This window comes from Talpa occidentalis, unplaced genomic scaffold (genome assembly GCF_014898055.3).
Source record: "Talpa occidentalis isolate TD23 unplaced genomic scaffold, MPIMG_talOcc4v2.1 talOcc4.7, whole genome shotgun sequence".
Lineage (NCBI taxonomy): Eukaryota > Metazoa > Chordata > Mammalia > Eulipotyphla > Talpidae > Talpa > Talpa occidentalis.
The window spans coordinates 87,466,912-87,479,827 of record NW_023605083.1 but is presented as its reverse complement, the minus strand read 5'-3'; the positions used below and the strand labels follow the sequence as shown (position 1 = coordinate 87,479,827).

Genomic DNA, 12,916 nt, shown 5'->3' with positions numbered 1-12,916 from the left:
AACCACTGCACCACCAGGGGAGGCCCCCATCACTTTTTCTAAACATCCATTTCATCCTTTTCCTGCCTATATCTAAACCAATCTATGTCATATTACTTTCAAACCAATACTTGGACTATTTTACCTATTCAGTTAAATCCACTGTTTGAATTGCCATAATAAAGCCTTTTAATAGCTTATAAGATAATTCCTTTCTTCTTATTCTTTTTTTCAAAATTGTCTCATCCTCACTCTTCTATCAATACATTCATTTTAAGATCAGTTGTTAAGTTCCTCATGTAAAATAAATTAGTACTCATTGATTCAATGAATCAATTCATCAAATTCATTGATTAATTGAAGAATTAACATTTTTAACATATTGAGATTTTCCACTGATCATGCTTATATTCACATTATTTTAAATATTCCTTTTTCATCCCTAAGTAAAGTTTTTTAAATATTTGATACATTTAAAGTCCTTTTATTAGAATTGTTCTGGATTGCCAAACATTTCTGTTTGCTACCATAAATGGGAAGTTGTTAAATTATAATTTATTGCTATTTAAGTATTGATTTTAATACTGATTCAAATCCAACAAATTTCCTGAAATCTATTAGATTTTCACAATGCACAATCAAAATTTCTTTGACTGCCTCCACTTTTCATTTATTTACAATTCCTATATGGCAAAATCTTTTTTGTAGTTCTCTTTTCTCAGAAGGCAAACTTCAATTGTTTCTACAGAGTAGTTAAGTTTCCTGCTCCATTCAGATCTGGCTACCTCTCCTGTAGCAGAGATTCCTGGATGCAAACTACAAACCACACCCTAAGCACCAGAGTGGATTACAACCCTTGCTCTGAATTTTACTATTGTTTCTCATACGTAGTTTTCTCCAGGACTTTCTTTTAAGATTCAGCAACATGTATTGTTTTTACCTAATAACTTATCAAGGACTTCTTTGTGTTTTAATAAGAACAGGACCTGTCAACATTAGCTTACACTGCTGTTACTGAGAGCCCTTCTTCAAAATCGTAACTTTGTACCCTCTTAACTAACCATAATCTCTGATACCCCCAACTTTACTAGAAATCTTGACTCTCTATGAAGATAAGAAAGGACATGATTTGAGAAAAGTAAATTCATTAGGTGCAGAGATAAGAAAGCAAGTCATACTTGGGGGAAAGATAATTAGATCTGTATCCCCAGAACCTAGAGTACAATTCATGTATAAGTTATAGAAGACACTAAAAATTAGTGGTTTAAATAATTATGTTTGACATTAATTTTTGAGTAGAGGTCTTTTTGGAAAAAATTAGAGAATCCATTAGGATATCCTGCACTACAGTAACACATACACACTATAGTAACACTAACACAGATAGTTACATCTTGGCAGCTGTGGCATAGGATCATGCTGTGGCCATCAGCTGCCCACTTCATTACACAACAATTATGAGTCCAAGGTCTTGTGTCCTCCTAATGGTTGGTTCTTGGGTGATTGGAAGCTGCAATTCTTTCTCCCACACTCTGCTCACAGCAAGGATGTCTTACTATAGAAACATGGAAGTAGCCAACTTCTACTGTGCATCACCATTTACTATAGTTGGGTGTTTTCCACAGTCTTAATACATATATACATATTTTTTTAAGTGTTTGGAAAAGAGATAAAAACCTGTTAGAGTAAAACTGTGCTATATAAATGGGACACCTGGAATGGTGCTTTACTGGGCTTGCTTTCTAAGGCTATTCTCAGCTGTCTTTTTCAATTATTATCTTCTAGCACCAAAGTAGACACCAGATGTTATGTGGGCTTGGGGATCACACTAAGAATGTTCAGTGAATTATTTTGTAATTGTCCATGATGCTCATGTAGGAAACACTATTTTTGTAACAAAGTGTTGTCCTTTTACTATCATTTATAACAAAATTAGTGTGCAAACCTGGCTTGTTCATTTAGTTATAAAGACTCTGAGGACACAGACTGTGTCTTTCTTGTTGAATATATGGGAAAATGTCACTTTTCCACTTGTCCATGTTTTTTTCATGTGACCAAACAAAATATAACAATGCAATGCAAAATTTAATTGTTTAAGTGAGTAAATCCAACATGTTTGTGTGACAGTTCTGAACAGGGAAAAAGAGCACTTCATATTCATTGCTCACTTCTTAGAGTTAAGTCTAAGCTATGTGACAATTATCCAGCTGAAGAACAGGGATTATTTTCCTAAAAGCTGGCCAACTCTGGAGTTAGCATACTCATGTACAGATACTGGTAATCAAATCTAAATAAAGAGAGTATTACACTCTGTAATTTCATTAATAATTCTGATTCCTTCCCCCTTCTTATTAAAGGAGCCATGCAGGAAGAAAACCAGTCCTCTACACTGGACTTCATCCTTCTGGGGATTAGTGGTCAGCAAGAACAGGAAGAAATCTTCTTCATTCTCTTCCTATTCGTTTACCCCATCACATTGATTGGAAACCTGCTCATCATCTTGGCTATTCGCTCTGACGTTCGCCTTCATAGTCCCATGTATTTCCTCCTTGCCAACCTCTCCTTTGTTGACATCTTCTTCTCTTCTGTGACAATCCCTAAGTCACTGGCCAACCATATCTTGGGCAGCAAAACTATCTCCTTTGGTGGATGCCTAACACAGATGTATTTCATGATTTCCATGGCTAACACAGATAGTTATATCTTGGCAGCTATGGCATATGATCGTGCTGTGGCCATCAGCCGCCCACTTCATTATACAACAATTATGAGTCCAAGATCTTGTGTCCTGCTAGTTGTTGGTTCTTGGGTGATTGGAATCTCCAATTCGCTCCCCCACACTCTGCTCACAGCAAGGCTGTCTTACTGTAGAGACCGGGAAGTAGCCAACTTCTACTGTGACATTGCTTCTTTGCTCAAGTTGTCCTGTTCTGATATCCAATTCAATGTGAAGATGATGTACCTAGGGGTTAGTCTTTTCTGTGTGCCATCAATAAGCATCACCATTTCCTATATTTGGGTATTTTTCACAGTCTTAAAAGTTCCATCTACAAAAGGTGTGCGCAAAGCTTTCTCCACCTGTGGTTCCCACCTCACAGTTGTTTCTCTGTATTATGGGACAGTCATGGGCATGTATTTCCGCCCACTGACAAGTTATAGCATAAGGGATGCTGTTGTAACAGTGATGTACATTGCAGTGACCCCAATGTTAAATCCTTTCATATATAGTCTGAGAAATCGGGACATGAAAGCTGCCCTGGGGAAACTGTTCAGCAAGAGAATATCCTCATAGCCAATGTGAGCTTATATGGAGACCAGGTCACCAAATTATAATGCATTTGAAATCCACCCACAATGTTCTCCCATCCACAACTCGAAAAGCCACCCTTTCTTTTGTATACACTAGATTCTTCTTCTCAGAAATTTTATAACACTTTGATGAGACACCTCTGGAAAGTATCTAATTGTTCACAAGATGCTACTTTTGGCACACTGACAACAAAGGTTCATGTCACATCAATGCAGCTGATTTGCAGATTAAAACTGAGCATATCTGAGCCTTTGCTTTCACATAAGTATAATAGGGATAATCTCTACCTTGTCTGTGTCAGAGGGTGTGAAGACCATAGTACTTCATGCTCTGAGTTTACACCATATTATCAAATGTCAGTTTTTTGACTCATGTTTAATCACACCTATTTCGCTTGCCAAATTTGAGGACAAGAGTTGTCTTAACAATATATTGGTCTCCTAATATTTGTCATTAAAGTGCAACCATAACCACTGGGGGAGGTGCAACTTATTAATGTGAATGAATAAATATAATCCAACAATAATTATACATGATCAGAATCAACATTATTTCTCATCCATTATATGCCTGGTATTTATATGGTCACTATGGATTCATCAGGAGACAGAAATCATACCCATTATTTTTTAATTAATTAGTTTTAAATTAAGCTTGCAAACAGGTATTAGATACAATAGTATTTTCTGAAAAGTACTGAAGGAGAAAAATATGCATGCTGATCTAACGCAAAATGTATTAACTGCAAGAAGTTACATTTGTTAGAACCAGGGGAATTAATGGGATAAGGTGGTTTTACAAAAACCTAGGAGTTCAGAACAATGATTTGCCTATCTGGCACTGAGGTTGCTGAGAGGAGTTGCCAAACTTCTGAAACTTAGACTTCACCTGCTGAGGTGACCCAAATAATCATTCCTGGGAAATCTGAGTTCACAATAATTCTGCATCCATCTTTTTTTTTTTAAGTTGATGTAGTTTCTTTTAACTTTACTACTGAGCATGGAACTACAAAAGAATCCTAAACATAGCTTGTATACATGCTATGTGTACATGGGTACATGGTTCTCCTTGTCCCCCATAGCGCAAAATCAACACACAGTTTTCTAATCAGATCAATCACTCCAACCAGAAGAGAAATTCCATCTTTTCAAGTGGCCCAAAGTGTCATACCACAATTTGGTGGATTTTATTAGAAGAATATAACTTGAACATATGTAAATATCAAATATTATCAGTGACAATCTTTACATTAGGAAACAAACAACTGAAACTACACATTCTGGGAACAGGCATATAATGCAATGAAAGTGAATTAAAAATGAAATCAAAAGAAAGTATAAAATTCAGGATGAGAAGATACCAAAGAAAGGAGACTCAAGGAAATGAAGTGATGTACCATGCTGTTGATATGGGTTATTATTCAAGTCCTAGTTTCAGTTTGATTGGTGGATCAGTGCGTATTTGTGACATTTTATTTATCTATATTAATATATAAATAACAAAAATCTGTATGAAACCATGATAAGAGTTTTTCCTGATTAAAGGAGTAGTCGGGTGGAGGGGGCATGGTAAAGCCATGAGTCCTCTTAGGCATCTTAGTGCAATATAGGAAGAGAAGGAGAAGATATGCACAAGGATCTAAGTGGGAGCTGATATAGAAATAGAAACAATAGAATATAATAATGTTTTTTATTATAAAGGATGTATTTGATGACAATACTAAAGAATAATTTAAGAAAAATTAGTTTATTTTGGATGTGTTTTCAAAGGTTTCTGGGGACACTCATGGAAGTTTAATGAATTGTACAATAGAGATTTGTAACTTTGCAGCCCAATTAAATAAATCATAGTAAAATAACTAATAAAAATTTGGAAATAGACTAACTCATCTAAGAGACTCTGGTAGAATGACTAAATATCAAGAAAAAGGGCCATGATGGAGAATGAAGACTCTAGTGGAGGAAGAAAGAGACTTCTAAAATCTTGACTTGAGGTTCCTCAATGAAAAAACATAAGTCAATTCAGAACAATAAATGATAAAAATTCATCATCACAAATAAATCATATTCATATATACAAAAAACACACCCAGTTAGAAGATGTGATGAAAGATAAGAACCTATTTACAATAACATAAATAAAGACAAAATAGTAGAGAAAGAAAAGTGAAAAGGACTTTTCAAGATCTATATAAAGAACACTACAAAACACTTATTAAAGAATCAGCTCAGGCAGAGTACAAGGATATCAAATAGTATTAAAGCCACATTAACAAAATAAAGGTTTTTTTAAAAAAATAATCATCTCAATTGATGCAGAAAGAATATTTGAAAAAATTCAAATTGCTTGCATAATAAAAAAGTCAACAATATAGGAATAGAGGGACACTATCTCCACATAAAAAATCAAAGACAAACAGTAATTCCTAAAAGCAGCAAGAGAATAAAAGATTGTAACCTATTGTACAGAGGAATTCGAGTAGACTCTCAGTGGATTTCTAAGTAGAAACCCTACAATGCAGGGGAGCACACAATGACATATTCAAAGTGTTTAAAGAAAAGCAATGCCAGGGAAAGTTACCTCTCAGAAAGGAGAAACAAAGGCTTTACCAAGGAAAAGCTGAAAGAATGCACCACCACTAACTCTGCCTGACAAGAAATACTTTATGGAGTTTTTCAAGTTAAAAAGATTCTAATGTGATGTCTTTTCTCTAAATTTGTGGAGTCCTGTATTGGACACTGAAGTATGATCTGAACACAGTGCAAGTAACAACACAGAAAATAGGGTAGTGATCCCTGAAAATCATCAAAATATGTTGTTACAACATCCACCATGACAGAATTTAAGAGAAGCCTGTGGAGGGCAGTACAATGAAATGAGTAGAGTAGGAATTAGCTAAAGGCAGTTAATAATGGAGTAGCTCTATCTTTAAAAACATTTCAAATATTAATAATTTGATCTTTGTAATAACTTTATGAAGATTTTAGTGCTAATATTCCAGTTTAATAGAGGAGTAAGCCCACATGAGATAATTACAACCAGTAAGACTCTGGATTGAAACCCAGTCAGAGTGCACAATATTCGTCATAGTCCTCTCAGAAAGCTAGTGACCTCTCTGCCATGGGAGTTGCTAACTCATAGGATAACAACCATTAATCACTACTATTCCAAAGTTGATACATACATGAAGTGGACAAGATAACAAGTGCATTCATTTCTATGAATTAAAAAAAGTAAAATACCTATCTATCATTGGCATACTTGTAAACAAAATATAGGTCACATCCTAAATGTGCCAGGTAGAATTCTAGAGAAGTATGAAATTAAATTCTTTTTAGTAGCCACACTAAACACTAGAAAGGGTTCAGGATGGAACTAAATAAATGTCAGAATTCGATTGTACCACAGTATCCAAAGAGTTGATCCCAGTTTGTGCTGAGCAGCAGAGGAGAGGGGCCCACATTCCAACAAATAGGTTAGAAAATGTCAGTTCAGAGCTTGAGCCCTGGAGACATGCTACTTAGGAAACATTTTTGCCCATCTTTCTTTCTACAAAAGACTTCTGAGAGCAATCACTCTTGAGATCCACTGTGTCCCCACAGGACACAACTGTAGCATTGTAATGAATCTCAACAATTACTCTATGACCAGAATAAAGACCTGAGGGAGTCATATTTCGATTGACTTTATAACATAGTGAATGATTCACAATTTTCTCTATACTATAATTGACTTGCTTCTTTCAGAGGATACTATATCCTTGTCTTCTGCCTCCATCTAGGACAATCTCTCCACCCTACTGCTCCATTGTTGGAAAACTCAGGGTTCCTCTTTTCAGTCCACCTCAGTCTTTATGCTTCACTTCAGGAACAGAGGACCCAATTCCCAGGTCTACTGCTGCCACTTCCTTCAGCATGCTGACATCCAAGAATGAATGCTAACCAGTAATAGACCTATTGACTGCAAACTTCCCATTCGTGGAAGAGGAGAGAAGGTGAAAGGATTAGGACCCTCTTTTGACAGCATCTAATTCTCCAGGTAGGGGCTATGAACATTGGAGAACAGACTTTTTGGCCATGACATCAGGGATAGATAGACAGCAACAGCCCTACATGCATTATCTCACTTGACCCTCACAAAACCATAAGAGGTGAGTAGAATTGTATGACATGTTTTAAAATGAAAAATTAGGAAATGAATTGTCTAAATTCACATAAAGGTAATAGCAAAACTATTACCTGGAGCCAAATCTTGGCTCCAGACCTTAAAATCCCAAGATTGGAAGGGATTGGATCTCATAGAGGAGCAATACACAGGGAGAGAGAGAAAGGATATCTTCTTCTGATAATGTTTCTCTGCAGACTTTTCTAGGAAAACAGGTGAAGAAATGGTATTTCCGATGTGGTTAAATCAGAGCAGAGCTCACTCCACCTCCTAATGTAATGCTGTATGTGTATGTACATGTGCATGTGTGTGCACACACAAACACTCACAATTAAATTATCTTGGAAAGCAGCTAAAAATCCCTCTTTCCATTCTTACAGTCAATGTTACAAACTAACAGACTCTTTCAGGACATTCTCTTTCAGTTCAAAGCACTGATGAGCTGAACTTTCAGGGAGTCTTAAGGCACTCAGTGGATTCCTCTTTGCTGTATTTGCTGCCTGTAGATGACAAGGGGATGTATTTGGACTCTCCCTTCCAAAATATACTGAGCACCATTACACTGATGTGATGGATATTTCAGAGCAGAAAACAGATTTTAGTGGCCCAGCATGTCTGGGAGACTACTATGATTCTGGTAAAATCAAGGCTCTTACTTTGCCTTTAGCATCCAGCCTACTGCACTCTATCAGGGTTCCTACAGAAATCATTTCTCCCCATGAACACACCTTCATCCTTGTCATCTGGCATGTGGTCGCCTGTCTTCAATCTCTGTGCTCAGAAATCACTCACTCTAGTTACCTCTTTCTTTAATTCCTATTTATTTTAACAACCACTACGCTTTTCTAGTGTTATTTTCCTGCATTCTTCAGTTACGTTTCATTTGATGGTGTTGTGGTTGTCCTTGTACTAGATTATCACTCCAAGTGGTATGTTATTAATCAGTCAATCAATGTATACACCCAGATATCTATCTGTACTTACATGAAACACTGTAGATAGTACAACCACACCTGCTGTACTCTTAGTACTCAATGTATACAGTCAAATTCCTTGCATTGCTCAAAATCCCCCACAATATAAACCCAAACTTGTTTTCTGATTGAATTCTCATTTCCACACCTGTATTCTCAGCTCTGATAAAATACATAACACATTTCTAACTTGAGTTTGTCCTTGAGTTTTTCTTCATAATAAGGAGCTTGGATTTCATGCTTCAGGTGATAGACAATGAGTGATTTCAAGAGCCAGATATAATCACGTTTGCATTGTATAAATATAGTTTTGGATCCAGTAAGCAGATATCTGTAGAAACAATCTTGGATGAATGTCATATGTGGCCCCTGAATCCCCTCCCCAGGGGAAATAACTTCCATTCACTCTCTGTCTTTCACAAAGGCCGGTCTCTATTCTACATTGACTGAAATACTGATTTGAACCATCCAGCACCATGGCCACACTCTGAAACAATTATTATCCAACATTTGAAACTCTCACTCAAAATTAAAGTATTACATTGTTAATATATCAGAATGACAAAAAGAATCAAATAATAAAATCATCAACCACAATGAACAAAAGTAATAATTTGGTCATATTTGCTCCAAAGTTCTTAAATAAATATTAGATATTGTTGAAACTTCCTTTGTTCCCATCGAAAAATGTATTTTTCTCTCTCTCCACAGATAACTATAGTTCCTGACTTGATAGTATGTTCCTAGTCAGGATATATCCTTTTACAACATACATGTGTATTATTTTATTTTAAAATGTGCATATATTGTATGGTATGGAATATATGGTCCAGTAACTTGCTTTATATCATCCTTTAATTTTCTTTTAATTTGTCCATGTGAATTCATGCACTCTTACTCTTGCACAATATCATTAATAAGAAAATGGTAAAATATACTAATTATTCCTCCACGAGAAGTTCTCTTTGTGACAATATACATCCTTGTGAATGTCTTCATGAACACATATGCTAGAGTTTCTCTAGAGTCTAATCTGGAAGTGGAAATCCAGCATCACAGGTGTATGAATTCTAGCCTTCCCAGAGACCAGCAAATTACTCTTCAAATGGTAGTGCTAATTTTCTCTTTCCTTCTCAATGCTTGTCAGACTTTTACACTTTAACACACTGTTAGGTGAGGAGTGTTTAAGTTTTGTTTTAATTGAGTTGAACATATTTTAATTTCTTTATTGGCTACACCAGCTTACTTTTCTATGACTTGCCTTTTCTCCATTTTGTCCACTATTATCTATTGTTACTCTCGCCCTTTCTGCTCAGTGTGTAGGAAACATGTATTCTGAGTACTAATCTTCTACTTATTGTGTGTGCACATATCAGATACCCCTTTCCTGCTCACAACTTATCTTTCCCCCATGTTTATGGTGTTTCTCATATAGCATATTTTCTCTCTTTTTTTTTAATGTTTTTTGTTTTCATGTAGATGGTTAGATATAACCACCTTTTTTCCAGATGGTTAGATAAACCATTTTCTTTTTTTTTTTTTAATAATAAATTTTATTTTTATAATCCCCATACAATTGCAGCCCCCCATTCTGACCCCATCCCCCCTCCCACCCCCGCCCCCCTAAAAGTGTCTCTGGTTCGTAGTTTTTTGTTGATTTTGATTTTCACTTTCTTATAGTTATTCGTTTTCCTGTTCCCTTATTTAAGTTTTCTAGATTCCTGCTATGAGTGAGACCATCCGGTATTTTTCTTTTTCTTTTTGGCTTATTTCGCTGAGCATGATCCCTTCCAGTGCCATCCATGTTGCTGCAAATTGCATGTGTTTATCTTTTTTGAATGCTGAGTAATATTCCATGGTATATATGTACCACATCTTCTTGATCCAGTCATCTATTTTTGGGCATTTGGGTTGTTTCCAAAGCTTAGCTATTGTAAACGTGCTGCTATAAACATAGGGGTGCAGGTGTTCTTTGGAATTGATGTTTCTGTGTCCTTTGGGTAAATACTAGGAGTGGAATTGCTGGATCATATGGAAGCTCTATGTTTAGTAGGTCCAGAAATCTCCACACAGCTCTCCATAGTGGTTGGACCAGTTTGCACTCCCACCAACAGTGCAGAAGAGTTCCTTTTTCTCCACACCCTCGCCAACATTTGTTGTTGCTAGTTTTTTTAATATGTGCCATTCTCACTGGTGTAAGATGGTATCTCATGGTAGTTTTGATTTGCATTTCCCTGATGACAAGTGATGTTGAACATTTTTTCATATGCCTGTTGGCCATTTGCATTTCCTCTTCAGAGAAGTTTCTTTTTAGCTCTTCTGCCCATTTTTTGACGGGATTCTTTCTTTGTTGTTGTTAAGTCTCATCAGCTCTTTGCAGATTTTTGTGATCAGTCCTTTATCATTAGTGTTGGGTGCAAAAATGTTCTCCCAGTTGGTGGGGTTTCTCTTTGTTTTTGTTATTGTCTCTTTTGCTGTGCAGAAGCTCTTTAATTTGATGTAGTCCCAGCTGTTTATCTTCGCCTTCACTATCACTGCTTTGGGTGATGTGTCTGTAAAGATGTCTTTGATGTGCAAATCACGTAGTGTTTCGCCTATATTTCCTTCTATATATTTTATGGTTTCAGGTCTTATGTCTAGTTCTTTAATCCATTTTGAGTTGATTTTTGTGTATGGTGTGAGGTAGTGGTCAAGCTTCATTCTTTTGCATGTAGCAACCCAGTTTTCCCAGCACCATTTATTGAACAAACTTTCTTTGCTCCAATGCATATTCTTTGCTCCTTTGTCAAAGATTAGTTGACCATAAATCTGTGGGTTTATTTCTGGATTTTCTATTCGATTCCATTGGTCTGTATGTCTGTTCTTGTACCAATACCATGCAGTTTTGATGATTATGGCTTTGTAGTAGAGTTTGAAGTCTGGGAGTGTGATGCCTCCATTCCCTTCTTTTTTTTTTAGGAGAGCTTTGGCTATTCGGGGTTTTTGTGATTCCATATGAATTCATCAATAATTGTTCTATTTCTTTGAAGAATGACATTGAAATTTTGATTGGAATAGCATTGAATCTGTATATTGCTTTTGGAAGGATGGCCATTTTAATAATGTTTATTCTTCCAATCCATGAGCAGGGGATGTCTTTCCATTTCTTTGTGTCTTCTTCTATTTCTTTTAACAGTGTTTTATAGTTTTCTTTGTATAGGTCCTTTACCTCTTTTGTTAGATTTATTCCCAAATATTTGATTTTTTTGTTTCAATAAAAAAAGGGATTTTTTTTATTTCTTCTTCTTCAGATTTATTGTTTGTGCATAGGAAGGCTACTGACTTTTGCGTGTTGATTTTGTATCCTGCCACTTTACTGAACTGATTGATGAGTTGAATTAGTTTTTCCGTGGACTTTTTGGGGTTCTCTATGTATATTATCATATCATCTGCAAATAGTGATAGTTTGACTTCTTCTTTTCCTATTTGGATTCCTGGATGTCTTTCTCTTGTCTTATTGCTCTGGCTAGGACTTCCAGTATTATATTGAAAAGCAGTGGTGAGAGTGGACATCCTTGTCTTGTTCCAGATCTTAATGGAATTGCTTTCAGCTTTTCACCATTGAGAATGATACTGGCTGTTGGCTTGTCATAGATGGCCTTTATGATGTTGAGGTATGTTCCTTGTATCCCAAGAATTTCAAGGGCTTTTATCATGAATGGGTGTTGCACTTTGTCGAAAGCTTTCTCAGCATCTATTGATATTATCATATGGTTTTTATATTTCTTTTTGTTGATGTGTTGGATAACGTTGATTGATTTTCGGATGTTAAACCATCCTTGTGTCCCTGGAATGAATCCTACTTGGTCGTGGTGAATTATCTTATGGATGCATTGTTGGATTCTGATAGCTAAAATTTTATTGAGGATTTTTGCATCAGTGTTCATTAGGGAGATTGGCCTGTAGTTTTCCTTTTTTGTGTTGTTGTTGGTTTTTTGGTATTAGTGTAATGTTGGCTTCATAGAACGTGTTTGGTATTGTCCCTTCCTTCTCAATTTTTTGGAAGAGTTTGTGAAGGATAGGCACTAATTCGTCTCTGAATGTTTGGTAGAATTCATTTGTAAATCCATCAGGTCCCGGGCTTTTGTTTTTGGGAGGTTTTTGATTACCATTTCAATTTCGCTGCTTGTAATTGGTCTGTTTAGGTGTTCTATTTCTTCTTTATCTAGCTTTGGGTGATTGTAGATTTGTAGGAATTTGTCCATCTCCTCTAGATTGTTAAACTTGTTTCCATATAACTGTTCATAGTAGTTACTGATTATTCTTTTGATTTCTGCTGTGTCCGTTGTGATTTCTCCTCTTTCATTGATGATCCTGTTTATTTGTGCTTTCTCCCTTTTTCCTTTGTGAGCCTGGCTAGGGGTTTGTCTATTTTACTGATTTTTTCAAAGAACCAGCTCTTGGTTTCATTGATCTTTTGGATTGTTTTTTTAGTTTCAATTTCATTTAT

The 12,916-nt window shown here is 35.9% G+C and overlaps 2 protein-coding genes across 6 annotated transcripts in view; one reads left to right on the top strand and one right to left on the bottom strand.

Moving 5' to 3' along the window:
• LOC119232357 (olfactory receptor 1P1-like) overlaps positions 1 to 12,916 on the bottom strand; it is a 251,030-nt gene that overhangs the window by 170,293 nt on the left and 67,821 nt on the right. The gene's annotated exons all lie outside the window — the stretch shown is intronic.
• On the top strand, positions 2,342 to 3,271 carry LOC119232524 (olfactory receptor 1A1-like). Its single transcript, XM_037494562.1, has one exon. It carries the CDS (start codon positions 2,342 to 2,344, stop codon positions 3,269 to 3,271), a length of 930 nt encoding a protein of 309 aa, XP_037350459.1.

Coding starts and splice junctions, on each gene's coding strand:
- LOC119232524 (XM_037494562.1), top strand. CDS start 2,342: ATGCAGGAAGAAAACCAGTCCTCTACACTGGACTTCATCCTTCTGGGG.